General features: G+C 51.0%; 7 protein-coding genes and 1 non-coding gene across 8 annotated transcripts; 3 read left to right on the top strand and 5 right to left on the bottom strand.

Annotated features, from left to right (window-relative positions):
* Window positions 1-125: 125 nt before the first annotated feature.
* On the bottom strand, window positions 126-919 carry UBC1_1 (Ubiquitin-conjugating enzyme E2 1; the record flags this gene model as incomplete). Its single annotated transcript, XM_051728219.1, has 2 exons — window positions 126-605; window positions 659-919. 2 exons carry the CDS (start codon window positions 917-919, stop codon window positions 126-128), a joined length of 741 nt encoding a protein of 246 aa, XP_051592101.1.
* Window positions 920-1,606: 687 nt separating this feature from the next.
* MTS2 (26S protease regulatory subunit) lies at window positions 1,607-3,197 on the top strand (the record flags this gene model as incomplete). The annotated part of the gene is made up of 4 exons (XM_051728218.1): window positions 1,607-1,609; window positions 1,663-1,728; window positions 1,825-2,896; window positions 2,947-3,197. 4 exons carry the CDS (start codon window positions 1,607-1,609, stop codon window positions 3,195-3,197), a joined length of 1,392 nt encoding a protein of 463 aa, XP_051592100.1.
* Window positions 3,198-4,088: 891 nt separating this feature from the next.
* On the top strand, window positions 4,089-6,266 carry J4E82_001911 (uncharacterized protein; the record flags this gene model as incomplete). The annotated part of the gene is made up of 4 exons (XM_051728217.1): window positions 4,089-4,583; window positions 4,684-4,738; window positions 4,786-5,291; window positions 5,343-6,266. 4 exons carry the CDS (start codon window positions 4,089-4,091, stop codon window positions 6,264-6,266), a joined length of 1,980 nt encoding a protein of 659 aa, XP_051592099.1.
* Window positions 6,267-6,785: 519 nt separating this feature from the next.
* J4E82_001910 (uncharacterized protein) lies at window positions 6,786-8,145 on the bottom strand (the record flags this gene model as incomplete). The annotated part of the gene is made up of 2 exons (XM_051728216.1): window positions 6,786-7,688; window positions 7,780-8,145. The coding sequence occupies 2 exons, from the start codon at window positions 8,143-8,145 to the stop codon at window positions 6,786-6,788; spliced, it is 1,269 nt and encodes a 422-aa protein (XP_051592098.1).
* A 1,517-nt stretch (window positions 8,146-9,662) lies between these two features.
* On the top strand, window positions 9,663-11,283 carry J4E82_001909 (uncharacterized protein; the record flags this gene model as incomplete). Its single annotated transcript, XM_051728215.1, has 3 exons — window positions 9,663-9,923; window positions 9,973-10,077; window positions 10,144-11,283. The coding sequence occupies 3 exons, from the start codon at window positions 9,663-9,665 to the stop codon at window positions 11,281-11,283; spliced, it is 1,506 nt and encodes a 501-aa protein (XP_051592097.1).
* A 2,323-nt stretch (window positions 11,284-13,606) lies between these two features.
* On the bottom strand, window positions 13,607-14,116 carry J4E82_001908 (uncharacterized protein; the record flags this gene model as incomplete). Its single annotated transcript, XM_051728214.1, has 2 exons — window positions 13,607-13,962; window positions 14,032-14,116. 2 exons carry the CDS (start codon window positions 14,114-14,116, stop codon window positions 13,607-13,609), a joined length of 441 nt encoding a protein of 146 aa, XP_051592096.1.
* Window positions 14,117-14,726: 610 nt separating this feature from the next.
* On the bottom strand, window positions 14,727-14,815 carry J4E82_001907. The gene has a single exon. It is a non-coding gene; the product is annotated as a tRNA-Cys (tRNA).
* A 299-nt stretch (window positions 14,816-15,114) lies between these two features.
* J4E82_001906 (uncharacterized protein) lies at window positions 15,115-16,356 on the bottom strand (the record flags this gene model as incomplete). The annotated part of the gene is made up of 1 exon (XM_051728213.1): window positions 15,115-16,356. One exon carries the CDS (start codon window positions 16,354-16,356, stop codon window positions 15,115-15,117), a length of 1,242 nt encoding a protein of 413 aa, XP_051592095.1.
* Between the last annotated feature and the right edge of the window lie 179 nt (window positions 16,357-16,535).

The following is a 16,535-nucleotide window of genomic DNA, read 5'->3' as shown; positions in this document are numbered from 1 at the left end:
AGTTTGCCAAGGAGGAACGCCTATGCTCCGTCATAGAATCGTGGTCCTCGCCCCGGTTCCACTTTAAGAATAGACCCTAGTCAGCAAAGTGCTGGTTGATTGAATGAGAACATGTCAGTAGGCTACTACGCTTCGCCAAACAGCCGGGCAGTGATGTCTCCCATGTAGGCCTCTTCTAGCTCGTAATCCTCGCCGCCCATACGATCGATACCGACGTACTCAAACGAAGCAACAACAGCTTCGACATCGAAGCCCATTGCAACAAAGCGGTCGACCAGGTCCTTGTTGTAGCCCTTGTATGCGGCGAGTTTTGATTTCTCTTCGTTCTGCTTCGCCTGTTGGGCCTTCTTTTTGATGGACGCAGCGGTGGCACCCCCACTACCCTCAGCAATCTCCTTCTTGGGCGCACCAGCATACGTGACTGCCCACTCGCGTGCCTTGTGTTCGAACTCAGCTGGGTTACGGATGAGCATTCCAGCGACTTCTGCGTCTTGTGGGTCTTTCGGTTCGGGTGTGCTGAGGAGAGATTGGAGCGAGATCAGAGCGGACTTGATGGTCAGAACCGGCGACCATTGCGAGGAGAGCGTGTCTAGACAGATGGCCCCCTAGTGCTGTTAGCTATCTTGAAGCGTGCCTTAGAACTTTGCTTGTCCCTTACCGTCTGTGAGCTGACATTAGGGTGCCAGATCTTGGTCTCGAACTTCATCAGCGGTGGACGGAAGGGGTATTCGCTCGGGATCCGGATGTCGACATGGTAGGTAGCTCCCTCGTATGGTGTGTCAGGCGGTCCGAAGAACTGACCGCGTAGATGTGTTAGGTCTTCCCCGTTGCCTGCCGGTTCGACGACGATCTTGGAGTGCTGATCGTTGTGGATGTCGGCAATCTCCTTGGCGATGCGCCGATTACGGTTGGAAGTCATTGTGGTGGATGATGACTGAGACCTTGAAATCGAAGGGGGCGCGTTTGTATAAGTATTGGAATCAGGCAACAGAAGGGCGCAACCAAGTTGCTTCTGGGTAGACGGGTCAGCCTGAGGCTCCGCAACGTGATCCGGGCTCCACTAAGTTGTGGTGCGGGGATGTGTCATACAGAGTCTTGGGGGTCTGAGGAGGGAAAAAGGCTTCTTGCTTCACCTGAACAGCGACTGTAATGGGGTTAGACTTACTCTAGTCTTGGTAGCTTTTGCGATAGAGAGTACCTCTTAGCCCGCGTGGGGAGCTATGGAGTGGCTCACCGGCGGGGTCAGAGCTCAGAGAGTGAAATATACTTGAGTTTTGGAGAAGCTTTTGGGGGAAGGAGAAGTTACCGTGAAATAAGTTGCTCAGTGAGAAGTGTATAGCTATCGGACCGGGCCTGACGTGTCTGATGTTCTATGGAGGTGGAATGGTGAGGCTTCCAGCGGTTCGAGGCAGTGACGCCACAAGGCGCTAACCCCGATCCTCCGACATCCACGAGCTTCGGAATCAGCGCATCAACACCTCTTACAAACAACCACCGCCTCACTGCCCCCATCGCCTCTACCACCACCCTCGCTGTGGTAATCTCTCCTCTAATCCTATTATACTGTTGAGCGCCCGATTCGCCTTTCCTCACCTGATCGCGTGTCATGGTAAGATCGCCTCTCATCGGAAGCCACCACGGCAACATGCTAAAGACATACAGGGTAACCAGCAATCGAGTGCTGGAGGCGGCGGACCTCCAGGAGACGATAAGAACAAGAAAGACAAGGTATGTGCTGTCCAGAACACACGGAATGATGGCTCTCGGGAGTCCGCTATCTGTCGCCTCACCGCACCTCACAGATACTAACAACGGCGTCTGCAGAAGGAGAAGCCAAAGTACGAGCCACCGCCACAACCCACAACCCGCATCGGCAGGAAGAAGAAGAAGGCCGCTGGCCCCAGTGCCGCCGCGAAGCTCCCGACCGTCTACCCAACTGCGCGATGCAAGCTACGGTACCTCCGAATGCAGCGAATCCACGATCACCTCTTGTTAGAGGAGGAGTACGTCGAGAACCAGGAGCGCCTCCGCAAGGCAAAGGCGGTCAAGGAAGGCAACGCGCCTGCTGCTGCCAACGCCGGGGACGGCGAAGACCGAAACGCTGATGAGCGCTCGCGCGTCGACGACATGCGAGGCAGCCCCATGGGTGTCGGCAACCTAGAGGAACTCATCGACGACGACCACGCCATCGTATCTAGCGCCACCGGCCCCGAGTACTACGTCTCCATCATGTCTTTCGTTGACAAGGACCTGCTAGAGCCCGGAGCGAGCATCCTATTGCACCACAAGTCCGTTTCAGTAGTCGGTGTACTCACAGACGATGCCGATCCGATAGTGTCAGTCATGAAACTTGACAAGGCACCGACAGAGTCGTACGCGGATATTGGTGGTTTGGAGCAACAGATTCAGGAGGTGCGCGAGGCTGTTGAGCTGCCTTTGTTACATCCGGAGCTGTACGAGGAGATGGGTATCAAGCCGCCGAAGGGTGTCATTCTCTATGGTGCGCCAGGTACCGGAAAGACGCTTCTCGCAAAGGCCGTCGCCAACCAGACTAGCGCAACTTTCCTGCGTATCGTGGGTAGTGAGTTGATTCAGAAGTACCTAGGAGACGGACCCAGGCTAGTGCGACAGCTCTTCCAGACCGCCGCCGAGAACGCGCCCTCTATTGTCTTCATCGACGAAATCGACGCTATCGGTACCAAGCGTTACGAGTCAACATCTGGTGGTGAGCGTGAGATTCAGCGAACTATGTTGGAGCTGCTTAACCAGCTGGACGGTTTCGATGATCGTGGAGACGTCAAGGTCATCATGGCCACCAACAAGATCGAGACGCTCGACCCTGCCCTTATCCGTCCTGGTCGTATTGACCGAAAGATTCTCTTCGAGAACCCCGACCGTGAGTTTCACAATATATTGGAAAATGTGCAGATGCTGACCACCATGCAGAAACCACCAAGAAGAAGATCTTTACTCTCCACACTTCCAAGATGTCACTCAACGAGGATGTCGATCTTGACGAGTTCATCAACCAGAAGGACGACCTTTCTGGTGCTGACATCAAGGCCATCTGCTCCGAGGCAGGTCTTATGGCGCTCCGCGAGCGTCGTATGCGGGTCAACATGGAGGACTTCCGTACCGCAAGGGAGCGTGTTCTTAAGACGAAGACTGAGGGTGAACCCGAGGGCTTGTATTTGTAAGCGTAGGAAGCATGCGAGGTCTGATATCATCTTCAACACTCAAGAGCTATTTGCAAGTATATCAGTAGAAGTTGCACGTATGAACGACCTGATCACGACAGGTTTACAGTACTCACAGTCAGTCAAACCTTTCCTTCTGTTGTGATGTTTTCGTGAGCCTGTCGACAATGAAACTTTGTTCTTTTGCTAGAACTGTCATGGACTGGCAACTACAACAACCCCAGACCTAGCTATTTGACGCATCTACACCATTGACAGTTCCTCGCTGTCGTAATAAAGCTTTCCAAGTTGCCTAGTAAGTAGCACCTTCCTTCTATGCTCCTGGTCTCAGTCGTGACCGTGCACCGCTTGTGTCATCCGATCTGGGTCAAGGGAAGTCACCTCGTCGCATACCTTTCGCGATCTTTCTCGCCATGTTGCGCTATCTTCTTTGGCTTCTGTAAATGGCTCTGTCGAATTGGGCAGCAAAGAGGCTTCGGTTGGTTATATAGTCTTGTCTTCCTCATCGCACAGTCCTGACTGAGTTATGGTCTTTCAGTATTAGGAAGGAGCGTCATCACATTGGCGACACATCACACAGGCAAATTTCAGCCGAGATCTAATGTACTAAAACCCTCAGCATTCGCGGTGTTACTGCCTTCACTTAAGTAGAAGGGCTAGCTATACAGTCCGCAAAAGTGAGAGACCGGTACTAGCTCGTCTCCCCAGGGATATAAAAACCGCTTACCAAACCCAATTCGATATCTTGTCTCCCCCACCACAATAACCAGTTAAAGTTGGATTCTGGATTGACGACCTCACATTGTCGCCGCCTTCGGGGCAATTGAGCTCAGTGTCTCCCAAGAGAATACGACTGCTTCCACTATACACGACCTCGACACCTCATTCGCTATGGAGATCGAGGCACCCACCTTCATCTCGCTCAACAAGGCTCAGAAGCGCGCGCTCATTCTCCGCGACCAACTTCGCTTTCATGATCCGCACCACCTGGATTTGTTCATTGAGGGTATCAGTAACGATGAGCCACCTACTTACACCAAAGTGAACGGTATCATCAAGCCTGAACTGGTCTTGGCCACACTTAAAGAAGAAGCCAGACGTTTCGATCTTGGCAACGTACAACTACCGGAAGAGCATAACTCCATATACCGCGTTTACCTAGTGGTAGAAGATGGCCAGATCCAGATGCAGACTGAGGATCCTTTGCCACAAGATGAAAACGTCCTTGACTCCCAACCTATTCATGGCTTCATTGCTAGGACTATGGTACCAATGTTCAAAGAAAAATTCCAGGTTATCTTCGCGAGGATGAACAAGATCAACGAGGCTAGGCGGGCCGCTTACAACATGCCTAACCAGGCGCCAGTTTTGTTTCATGAAGGAGAGGTATGTTCGTTAGCATGTTATGGACTCTGTCAGGTCCCCTGCAGACATCTTTTCGAACATAAGTTGCGTGGACCAAGTACTTCCTGCTGACTGGGTACAGACACTCGCAAGGCTCGATCCAGCGAAGGCTGAGCAGGACCGGACTCTTACTCGTGGTAATCATTTTAGTCATTATGATAATACAGCACTGACGAAATGGTAGTGACGAAGTCACGCAAGCGAGCACTGAATGAGGAGATCGTTCAACATGTCTCCAACAAGCGCAAATGCGTTGGTCTCGACGCAATCCCTGAAGATGCGAAGCGTAAGACCTTCGACACGATTTCGAGCCACGTCAAAGTTGATTTGTTCAACTCTATCGTCAATACGGCATTCCCAAACTTTAACAACCTGATGATTGCGTCCTGGAACGTGATCACAATCTATACGGCTTGCGGTAGCGACTTTCCAGATCTTCACAAGGCGATGGTCGATCTCAAAGGAGTCCTCCAGGATTTCGACGAGTCTTTTGGTCAGCACGTTGATCGAGCCCCGCCTAAATACAGGGACGACTTTGGTGGACCTTCTCGGGACGGTACGGATGAGGATGGGACCCAAGATCGTAACGGGAGGCGCGATCAGGAGCGTTACAAGGACTGCAAAAACGATGACGTTGATCATCATGGGAATCTCTTCGAAAATCATGTGCCTGTCTTGGGACAGGGAGGAGTTGGTGACTCTAATCAAGTTGGCGCTACCACTGCTAACAAAGCGGCGCAGGTGCAAGAGGGCATTGCTGAACAAGGTGACGGCACGGAAGATTCAGACGGACACGATGACGAAGACGACCAAGTACCTCCTGTGGATCCAGGTCTGGCTCCCACGACCGAATATCCCAGCGAAGTTTGCCGACCTGGCTCACATCATATGGCAGAAACCCATGTTGGAGGCCAAGAGTACGCTCACCATCATCACGCACATGTGAAGAAAGTTCGAGAGCAGCACGTCGACGACGACGATGCTGAAGATCTTCCCCTCATTACATTACGATCAGGATCTCGTCGTGAGGCGTACTCATCCTCCGTTGAAAGGAAGCGTAACGAAGAGTCGCCCGTCGATAAAGCTACTCCTAAGACTATACAGAACGCGACCAGCACCAAGGCATATTCTGCGGAGACCGATTCCCACTCAGAGCTCGATCAACAAACGCCACAACTGCAAGATGGCCCGGCCGCAAACCCGACTTCTGCTTCATCGCCTCAACCTAGGAAGAAGAAGCAGCGCGACATCTCTAGCTACACCATCGTCGAACTCGAAAAGAAGTATAAGGAGCGCGAGGCTCACATTCTGACTACCTTCGAAAACGACATGAGCAAAGTCCCGGAGAAGCACCGCAAGGCCCTCGAGTCGATGAAGGCTCTGCTTGAGGGTCGTAAGAAAGATGAAGCGCAGGAGAAAGCCAACAAAATGAGCGATTCCTCTGGAAAGTTTGGACGTCCGGGTACCAGCAATGGCGGCATGTTCGGCAACTATACTGGCAAATCTCCCAGCAACCATCTCGGCAACTCTGTCCTAGGAGCGAAGAAACCAGCAAGCATCGCGCCGGTGGCGCCAATGTTTCCGAACGGCAGCCGAAGAGATCCGAGGAATGGTGTTGCACAGGGTAGGACAGGCAACACATCTCCTTACGGGCGTGGTAACTGATGCTAAACCGAACGGGTGCGCCTCGGAGGGAGAGGATTCCTTACAAGTTTTTGAAGAATCACGTTGAACGCATTGTTGATTGACACGAGGAGTCTCCGGGCGGAATCCAGGCGAGATTTGGGTAGTTTGCTACGGTGTGGGCATTTGGTGGCATCGATTTGGTTGAATATTCACGAAACTGGTGAGACATTGGATAGGCGTCGGTTTATACACGCGACAGGTTAATGACTGGGAGCATGCAAAGGCCTTCAAAAGGCAAAGTGTTGGTTAGACGTCGGTTTATTAACATGACGGGGTAATTGGTAATAGGAGGCAGCACGCCACGGCCTTTGATCTGGAATCTTGCATAGCCAGATTAGCAAGAATGTGAAATGATTTTGTTTACCCTCTTGAAACTCCTTGTGCTACTCGCTTGATGAGCACACTGGTATCTTTAGGAACACCTATAACGCCACCCAATGTCGCCTGATACGAGTGAACGCCAAATTTATATGCATATCCTTGACCATCACGACCGCACTACTCCGCCTTCTTAAGCTCAGGCCCCCAGAAAGCATCAGACTCCTTCTCATACCCCTCCCTCGCCAGTTTTCTCCTCTTGGCCTTACTCTCCTCTAGCGCATCACCCTGCACTGCATCCCTCTTCTGCGCCTGATTCAACTTGACCAAATCGGCCTTGTCTGGATCCCGGCAGTTCTTAAGCTTCTGCATTAATGTCTTGATTTCCGCCTTATGCTTCGCGTCCCTCGCCTCCCGCTCTGGCGCTGGTAGTGTATTATTGACATAAAGACGGTGGCTTGAAATAAGAGATGCACATTTCCGCAATGTGCTCAGGAGTTTGTCGTAAACCGGATTAGACGTAGGCACCTTGAGTGACAGGTAAAACAACGTGAGCGGTTCATCGGCGAGGAGATGGGCGGACAACCAGATCTGAGAGGGCGTGTACAGGAAGTACGCATCTGTCAACACGGCAATAGTGCGGAGGGTGTTAGTCGCCACACCATACGCATTATGTATCCTCTCCTCAACCTTCTTCTCGGGCATCTTCATCGCCGGACCTCCAACCTTTACCGGAACAGAACAAATCTTAGCCTGGATCTCCTTCGATCCTAGTCCCTGCGCCGGCCCCTGGTATTTCCCATGCGCCATCTCCAGCATTTCCATGTGACCAGCCTTGATAGCGCGGAATGGATGCCGGACGTCGAGGTTGTAGCGGAGACTCTGGACGATGATGTATTCGGGGGCGAGGACGTCTTCGGCGGTCACGTTGCGGCCAGCGCCTTCAGCGTACTGCGAGACGTGGATGGGGAAGAGCTCGACTTTGGTGGCGAGAAACATTATTGTGCGGAGGATGTTGTTAACGTGGTAGGTCATGGGAGAGTTGTAGAGGTAGAAGCGGCGGAGGAATTGGATACATGTTGACTGGTGATGCATTAGTGACCATCTCTCATCTATTTCCTAGTATGAAGTGCTGGAGGCGTATAAAGAGCAGGAGAAGTGTAGTTAGACATACGACGACGTTCAAGGGGAAGCTGTAATGGTTCCCCAGGGCGACTGCGCGTTCGCAGAATTCGTTTACTATCTTCAGTTCCTCCTCTGCGGTGAGGCAGTTTATTTCTGTTACGCTTTGCATTCGCCCATCTGGAGTGTTGGTTCCGCTAGTCCCGCTCCCGTTCTCCTTGTCTATGCCAGATCCAACAGTATCATTGTCCACGGCGTCGTTGCCGCGCTGGGCTCGTAAACGCGCAACATTCGCTTTGACGCGCTCGGTGGCTTGAACGTTGATCTTCAGCCGTTGGGCGGCTAGTTGTGGCGCGGTGAAAGACCAATTTCTAAACTGCGTAGAGTTGCGATAGAGGTCGTCTTCGGTGAGCTGCATGGTCGTGGTGATTGGCCGAAGCTGGGGCTGGGAGCGTGGCACCAGGATTTGGGTGGTGAGAAGGGACGTGATGTCGCGACTGCAGGGCAAGTCCAGCCGAGGCGCCTCGCGCGCCTTCTTTCCGCTCTGCCTTTCGGTCCTTCAGCGTCGCATCCTTCACCCTCTTCTGCCTGATAACATCAAATATTTCATCTACTTGAGCTTTTTCCAAGATTCGAATATCCCAGATGACGGTCTTGCTAGATCTTGGCGGTACCTGTCCATCACCTAGGCACAAAGGCATGGCAGTACCATGACCGTGGTCCTGTCAAGTTACTAGAGCTTGGAAGTACGCGAAGCATGCGGCTCGTCATGCGCTGCGCCAATGACCCTGTCAATATGTAGGCCTTCTAGAATACCCTCAATTGTGCTCAAAGTGTACCTCAATCATGCTCAGTGGGCACTGAAGGAGTATGCTACAAGAGGCTGTCCCTTCCGCGCTCCTGACCACATCGATTTCCTTCTTCTGCCAGTCGCCACCACATACTCCGCCTCATCTCCGCTACCTATGCTGCTCGACTCAACGAGTAAAATGCCAAGGCCAACCGTGGAGATCGCCCTTTCGGTTTCCCAGAATTCGTATTAGTCGAGATAAGGACCTTGGTGCCTGGGTGAACGTCTGCCGATAGGCGCGCTTCGGTTCAACTCCACTTCCGTTCTTTTGCATTCCGTTGCCTACCGCATAGATCGGAAGAGCGAGGTTTTCCATTTTTAGTCGGATTCAAGCACACTCTTGAGCACCGGAATGGCGACATCTGACACGCAGCATCCTCTTGACGGAAGTTTGCCTGGAATGTCCTCGTGTATCCACGCACAGCATCGATCCGGCTAAAGTCTATCGTCGGCTTACACCATCCAGTTCACCACTTTCTCTAGAATCAATAGTCAGGTTCAAAGCTCCTCACGGTTATTTGGTCGTGGCGCGCATGGGGTCCAGTCATTCTTGGCAAGCAAAGCAGCTTCCTCTTTAGGCTACGCTATCTACCAATCCCCATCTCCGCTCAAGAAGATCCCACCCTAGGTTGCACTGCGTCTGTGTAGCCCCGCCATGGCCTCGACCAGCATGCCCTGCAGTATACTGGGGTACACCAGCCGTAGTTCCATGCTCCCATGCTCGAATCCAAGGCGGAATGCTTGCCAAGCACCACACTATTCTCGGCGTACATGAACGATTGCCTGCAAAAATCACGCCCAAGACTTCACCAAGGTTCGCCCAGGACCTTGCTGCATACAACGGCCGCTGTCGTTGCTTCTATACGGCCTTGGTTGCTTATACTAACTTTTCGGAGTACCTGCGATAGGAAGGTCTGCTCATGATAGTCATCTACGGCGTCCTGCACGCGACGGCATCATGGCAGGTCGGTGCTTCCGAGAGGGTGGTGCAGAGAGGGGAGGATATATAAAGTGTTGTAACCTGCTCCCAGGTTCTCGGATCATCATCAACTGCCAACCGTCAATCCGCAGTCTTGTTCGCAAAGATGAAGTGGGCTACTATCACCACGGCTTTGCTGCCTTTGGTCGCCGCTCATGGCTTTACCCACCAGCAATATGCCTCTGGAGAGGTCATGGACCTCATGATGTCCGGCAAGGAGATGGCATGGGCTAAGCAGCGCGCTGCTGGCAACTACGACAGCAAGCGCTGGAATGGCTTCTCCCACAAGCGCTCCAACAAGAACAAGATTGAGTGCAAGCACGGCCGTGTTGAGGCTGTCAAGGGAGATGCCGACCAAACCTACAAGGTAAGAAAGATCATTCCACCAAAACCATTCCCAATTAACACTAGCACAGTGCAAGAACATCGATCTGTACGACTTCAAGACGCACGAGGAGCTCGGTGATGCCATTGGCGAGGGAAGTGGCTCGTGGGGTTGGTCGCACAAGGGCCGTGACTTCGTAAGTAATCCCTGTTATACCGGATTATCCTCTGGATAAAAGCGAACCAAAACTAATTCCAATTAGATTGCCATCGGTCAGACTTACGGTGCTTCTTTCTCCGAAGTTACCAAGGACGGTCAGTTGGAGTACCTTGGACGCCTTCCCGCCAACAACGACTCCGTTATTTGGCGTGAGATCAAGGTCGTTCGTGACAGCCTCATTGTTGGTTCCGAGGGTGTTGGTCACCACGTCCAGGTCTTTGACCTGAAGAAGCTGCTCAAGCTCTCTCCCAAGAAGCCTTACACTTTCGATATCAAGAAGGACACTGCCCTTGTCGACATCAACCAGGGTATCAAGGGCCGTACCCACACTGTCGTCGCCAACGAGGAGAAGAACTATGCCGTCGCCTGCGGTGCTGGCGGTCGTCCCGGTCGTAATGACACCTGTGCTGGTGGACCCATGTTCATCAACATGGACGATCCCACCAAGCCTTACGTCGAGGGTTGCAACGGCCAGGACGGCTACACTCACGACGCTCAATGCATTGTCTACCGTGGACCTCACAAGAAGTACTACGGCCGTGACATCTGCTACGGTTACAACGAGGACACTCTGACCATCTACGACGTCACCAACAAGAAGGGTTTCGGTAACGCTGGTGCCATCATCTCTCGCACACCCTACGTTGGAGCTTCCTACACCCATCAGGGTTGGGTTCTCGACCCCTACTGGCAAACTCACATCGTGATGGACGATGAGCTTGACGAGGGCCAAATCGACCCCAACCGCACTGCTGTTGACAGTCCCGCCAAAGATGGTTTCGCTGTGACCTACATTTGGGACATCCAGAACCTTGAGAAGCCCGTCGTCACCGGCTACTACAAGACCACCACCCGCTCTGTCGACCACAACCAATACGTCTACGACGGTCTTGACTACCAATCCAACTACCAGGCCGGTCTCCGTATCCTTGACGTCTCCAGCATCCCCAAGTTTCCTGACGGCTCCAAGGTCAAGGAGATTGCCTACTTCGATGTCTACCCTCCGGATGATGTCAAGCCCGGCGGCGGTGACGCTCTCTGGGACGCTGGTACCTGGTCTGCCTACACCTTTGAATCTGGTTACGTTGTCATCAACACCATTGACCGTGGTGTCTTTGTTGTCAAGCAGGCCGATGTCAAGGGCAAGAGGAGGGGTCGCGGCCAGTACTGGAACAAGTACTAGAGCAATGTGGTGGATAATGATAGATACCTTGCGCGGTAAAAGCGCTAAGTGTTAATGAAGAATAATGAAAGATTTAAACAAATTCTCGAATGTTCCCATGACCACGTGGTGTTGGTTTTTTGTGAACACATGGATGTTCTTTGAGATGATTTTAAGGCTGACATTACTGTACAGATTGAGCACGGATTCCGAGCTTGGTACTAAAAAGTGTATAAAACCATACGCTCGCCTTCCCATTCTACTTGTTCGCATATCAACCATTTCCCACATAATACCAAAACGACATAAGATACGGGGCATGGCCTGTTCTGATTTCCTCGCTCAACATTTGCAACAACTCCGATCGTGGATCAAGGTCTCCTTTTTTGGAGGTTTCACAGCATCATCTCATAATCAAGTCTAAATCCTCAAAACAACTCGAAGGTTGGCCATAGGGAGTCGATCTGCTGCAGGACAAAAAGGCTAAACGACCTGGGTTATGGCTGGTCTAGCTCGCAGCGATGGTGAAGATGGTGTGATGTTGGACTCGGAGAACATGTCAAGGCACAGGTACCAAAAAAAAAAGAGACCAACTCAAGCCATGGTGGTGTGAGCGACCGAATCTTAAAAAGTTACTACACCTTCGACAGCTCAGGCTTCTACTCAACCATGTTTCAAGATCCCAAAAATACTGGACGAACATCGTATGAGCTTTTAGCGTGCTCTTTGTAAATGTTGTTAGGACCGCTACTATGGTCTCAGCGCTGAGGACTGGACCTAAAATCTTCCGCCGTGGTTTAGTGCTCTTATCTCTGCACAAAGATATGAACACCAAAAACTGCTATGTCTATGCTGTATGTCTGTTCGTTTTGACTTTCAAAAGACCAATACTGTTTCTTCCATGTTGCAGAAACCAAACACGAGTCGTAAACCTGCTCTCACGTTCACAAGCCTCTCAAAAACGTGTTCAAAGAAAGGATGGACCTTGATTCTCTCCAGTTGGTTCTTAACTGTAGGCACATTACACGTCTCGTGAGCAGTTATTTCTATCAGCCCCTCTTGCAATACACAAGTACGAAAAGGCTGAAGATTTATGGTATGTTTGCTGTTTGAAAGTGCGCCACAGCAACATGCATGTCTTTTCCTTCTTTTTCCGCCCAAATTCCAAACGGCCTCACTCACGGGAACGAGCTAAAATGGTTATGATCACACGCGATGTTGGTGTGTTGCTGCGACTGTCTTAGATACAGCGTGAGATCCCCAAGTTCTCGAACACAACCAAGAACACAAAGCGTAGATGCAATATGTGCGCTGGCACTCGCGAGGAGACATGGTTCTGACAAAACTTCCTTATTGAATCGAGTGTATCCAAGCTGCATAGTCGTGCTAAGTACTTGAGACTGGGTTAGATCGGTGAACATATAAATCTTTCCCTTCTCTCATGAAGATTCTTGCCTTCTCATAGCATACTCAGTTGCTTAGATTTTCCCAAAATGTAGAAACAAAGTTTCTATGTGTGTGAATCTTGCTCTTCTTCCAAACAAAAATACTCAATTCACGGTGTATGCCTGGAGACGACTTGGTGTCTTCAAAGAACGTATTTCGTTTCTCGAATCGTTACACCAAAGATGAGAGGTCTCGATGTCATGATTGAGGAGCTCGAAAGACGAATGCCAGTAAAAGAATGACCTGATTGACGAAAGAGATTTCAACATCCGAATACCAGCGCTATGCGTTGTCCGTACTGTCCTTGGTACTCGGGGTATAAAACGCATCCTGATTTGCGCCCTCTTTGTATTTCTATAATATCGCATTCTAAAAAAATGTTCCAAAATTTACTATGAACCACTTTGTACTTCTTCGAAATTACGCCCACAACGCCGTATGAGACGACTTCTTGCCCTTGCGAGACATATAATGAAGAAGGTCCATTGGAATTGGTACTCCGAAGTCTAGATACAAGTATCATATGGTTTCGAACTAGCCCCAGCGCTTCCCTGAAACATCAATTGCATGAGTACATGTCATGGCCGATTTTGTTCATCCAGAGGCATGTGGCGATACAAACACAGCGCAGACCGAGCAACATACGAGTAGAAGGATCATGCTGAAAAATAGCCAAAATCATCACATGTCAGCGGTACTGAAGTACTTGTAGAAGTACGCAAAGTCTTCTCTTTTGACCTTAGTATCCCACGTTCTTTCTCTTCAACGGAACCAAAAAACGACACGTACTGGCTGATGCGGAAGAGACCTTAGCGCACGCCCCTTGGAATAGTGCCCACAACAAAAATGACTGTAGGAACGCCATGCACTTGCTCGTGTCGATATACTCGAATCTTACTTAGAAGAACCACACCCCTTCCGTTTGACCGCCGTCCCTCCCAACTTTCAACTCATCCAAGCACTTCTTCAGCCGCGCCCCGGTCGCCTTTCCATACGCCTCGTGATCATTGAAATCCGGCATCTCGCCGGTTCTGGTTTTATCTGTGCGCACCCATACCATCTTCTCATCTCCACAAGAACCTTTGATCTCCTCGAACATTTCATCGTTGAAACCACCCCCAAGAGCTACGACAGCAGGCCTGGTGCCGTAATTCTGGGAGCCAATGTTGGAGGAGCTATTGGGTGGGGTCTTGGACGAAATGATTAGAGGTATCGAAGATGTTGCTTCTTCGACAGAGAGGTTGATGTGGATTACTGAAAGATGATGAGGTTAGCTACATTTCCCCGCGCACATACTAGTTCGACCAAGATATCCAAGCATACCATCGTATTCTGGTTTGACGCCCTCAGCTACGGCCTTTGCGATATTTGGGTTTCTGCCACAGACGACGATGGGAATAGGCGACATTGCGGACGCGTAGTATCTTGGATGCACTCGTGAAAACGACGACCTTGGTGCAGTGCTGAGGGAGACTGATCGGGGTACAAAACGGGAAAGCAGTCTTACGGTCATCAAATCGAAATATTCGAAAGCATGAGCCAAGGGTGTCTACATATATGCTGCGCTTCGTGTTGTAATGCTTCGGCATTATTGTGTCTAAACCCGACGCTAGTACTAAATGGCACCTGGAGGTCAGCTCGGTGCGGAGAACATGTTGTACGATCGACGAGCTGTCTGACTGTATTCCAACGTCCTCACAAACATTCCTATCGCTATGCACTGTTCCTATACTATACCAATTGGAAAGATAGTGTGTAACAGCATCAGACGGACTTGTCGGCATCTGCAACTCCAGTACCGGTTCTCGACCAAGCCATAGTCGATTGTAGTAGACTATGTGTTTATCATTTTCCTGCAATATAGAGCAGAGTACACAGCTTTGGCCCACTGTGCTCGCCCACGAAGCAAAAATGATTGTCGCAACTGCAAACCGAGAAATTGCAGACCAACTCCAGCCTTCTTGGAAGAGAAGAGAGATTGTCAGAGCGAGCAAAAAGGACATAGTCCAAAAAAAGGAAGGGCCGAACCGGAGTCGAACCGGTGACTTCGGGAAGGCGGTTTATTGGTGAACTGCAGTCCTACACTCTACCACTGAGTTACCGGCCCTTAAGCTGTTTCGATGACTAAGAGCTCGATATGTAATTATATATACTAAGTTGAATGGTCATGGAATTTGGACCACAATGCTTCATGGCGTGGAGGGCAGGTGCCAGGGATGAGGCGAAGTGCGGCTCGTCTTGCGGGTCGATGACAAGATGCAAGTCAATTCCACATTCTACGCTAGACGTAATGTGGTATAAGGACTCACTACATAACGCTTGCTACCAACCCATGGATGTAAAGGACAAGAAATGCAAATATGGGTATCATCTGGCGCGACGCATTGCCATGCCACTCGAGCTTATCTAAAACTCCAATTCTTCAACTTCCATCCCACACTCCTCACACCTCTTCTTTGTCATACCCGTCTCAGGATCAAGTACGCTCCTGCCCCACTCGTGCTCATGCCTATCGTACCTGCCTTTGATCTTTTGCCCAAATTGCGCGTCACCGCCGTCACCCGCTAATCGCGCGCGTTTGTATGCTTCTACCCTCGTCCGCTTCTTCAGATCCTCCAACTTGTTCTTGAACTTCTTTTGTTTCCGCTCTTTGCTCACAACCTGCCTTTTCGCGTACTCCTCATCTAATGCTTCTGCTGAGCCCCATTTCTGCGGACTAAAAGCATACGCTTCGACTTGAAGACGCAAGAAAAGTTGCATGGGGTGGAAGAATTGTTTATGCGGGTTCGGTCGTTCAAGATGAGGTAGGAGTTCTTCGTCTTTGAGTTCGGGGTCGGTAAGGAGGTAGTCGTCTCGCGCTTCGGTTTTGGTGAGGAGAGAGTATTTGTCTGGGAATTTCTCCTTGCAGATATTGCAGATGCCGATGCCGAATATGTCCTGCCACTTCCAATCGATCTCGAGACTGTTACATTCCCGACATTTGCCCTTGACGTCACGCTTGCCATCGCCATATTTGCCTTTGAATGTCCCACTCTCGATCTCGGCGTTCTCAGCAGCCTCAAGCAGTGCTGCTTCCTCATCCTCTTCTTCTTTGCCATTGACCGTGTCCAAGATGGAGATACCAGGCTCATATGGACCGGCCCTGTTGGCACGAAGCTTCCGTCTTATACGCTCCCTTTCCCATTCTGCCATTGATACGCCCTCTGGCTTTTGCTCTTCCTTTTGTTGCCCTTTCCACATAGCCTTGTTGTGCGGGTCGTCTACGGTGCTTAGGAAACCGCCCTTCGTATCCGTCATTTTACTGAAATCATATTCGATGAAGTCCGATCTCGCGTATTTCTTTGCCGGTTGGATATAGTCGTTCGATGGTGGCTGTATGAAGCCATTTTGATCGCGTTTGGCGGGTGATGCCGCTGCAGCGTTGCGAAGGGTCGCTGGAGTCTGCGCGGTTGTGATAGAGGAGTATGCTCGCTTGGTACCGGCGGCAGGCGCTGGTGTAGGTTTCGATGCTTGTGCTTGTTGCGCCTGCGCCTTTGCTCTCAGGCGAGCCTCTTCCATGCGCCTGATCTGCTCGGGGGTGGGAGGATTAGGCGGAAGCTTGCCCGCTGAGCGAGTCGCTCGTGGTGGTGTTGCCGGCCGCTCGGACATGTTGAGATGACGAAGAGATAGAAAATGAGGTTTTGATGTGCACGATCTTTTTTGAGCGAGTGGTTGAAGAAGTTACTGATTACACGGCTGTCGGCGCGCAGGTGGCGGATGTTATCGGGGTTAGTTAGGGTGAAATGCGGCACCGAGACCCTTGTTCCTGAGCAATGATGTACGCCAAG

This window comes from Alternaria postmessia, assembly GCF_024291825.1.
Source record: "Alternaria postmessia strain BMP 2775 chromosome Unknown scaffold_7, whole genome shotgun sequence".
Taxonomy (NCBI): domain Eukaryota; kingdom Fungi; phylum Ascomycota; class Dothideomycetes; order Pleosporales; family Pleosporaceae; genus Alternaria; species Alternaria postmessia.
The sequence above is the reverse complement of the archived record's forward strand: the minus strand, read 5'-3'. Positions and strand labels throughout refer to the sequence as shown.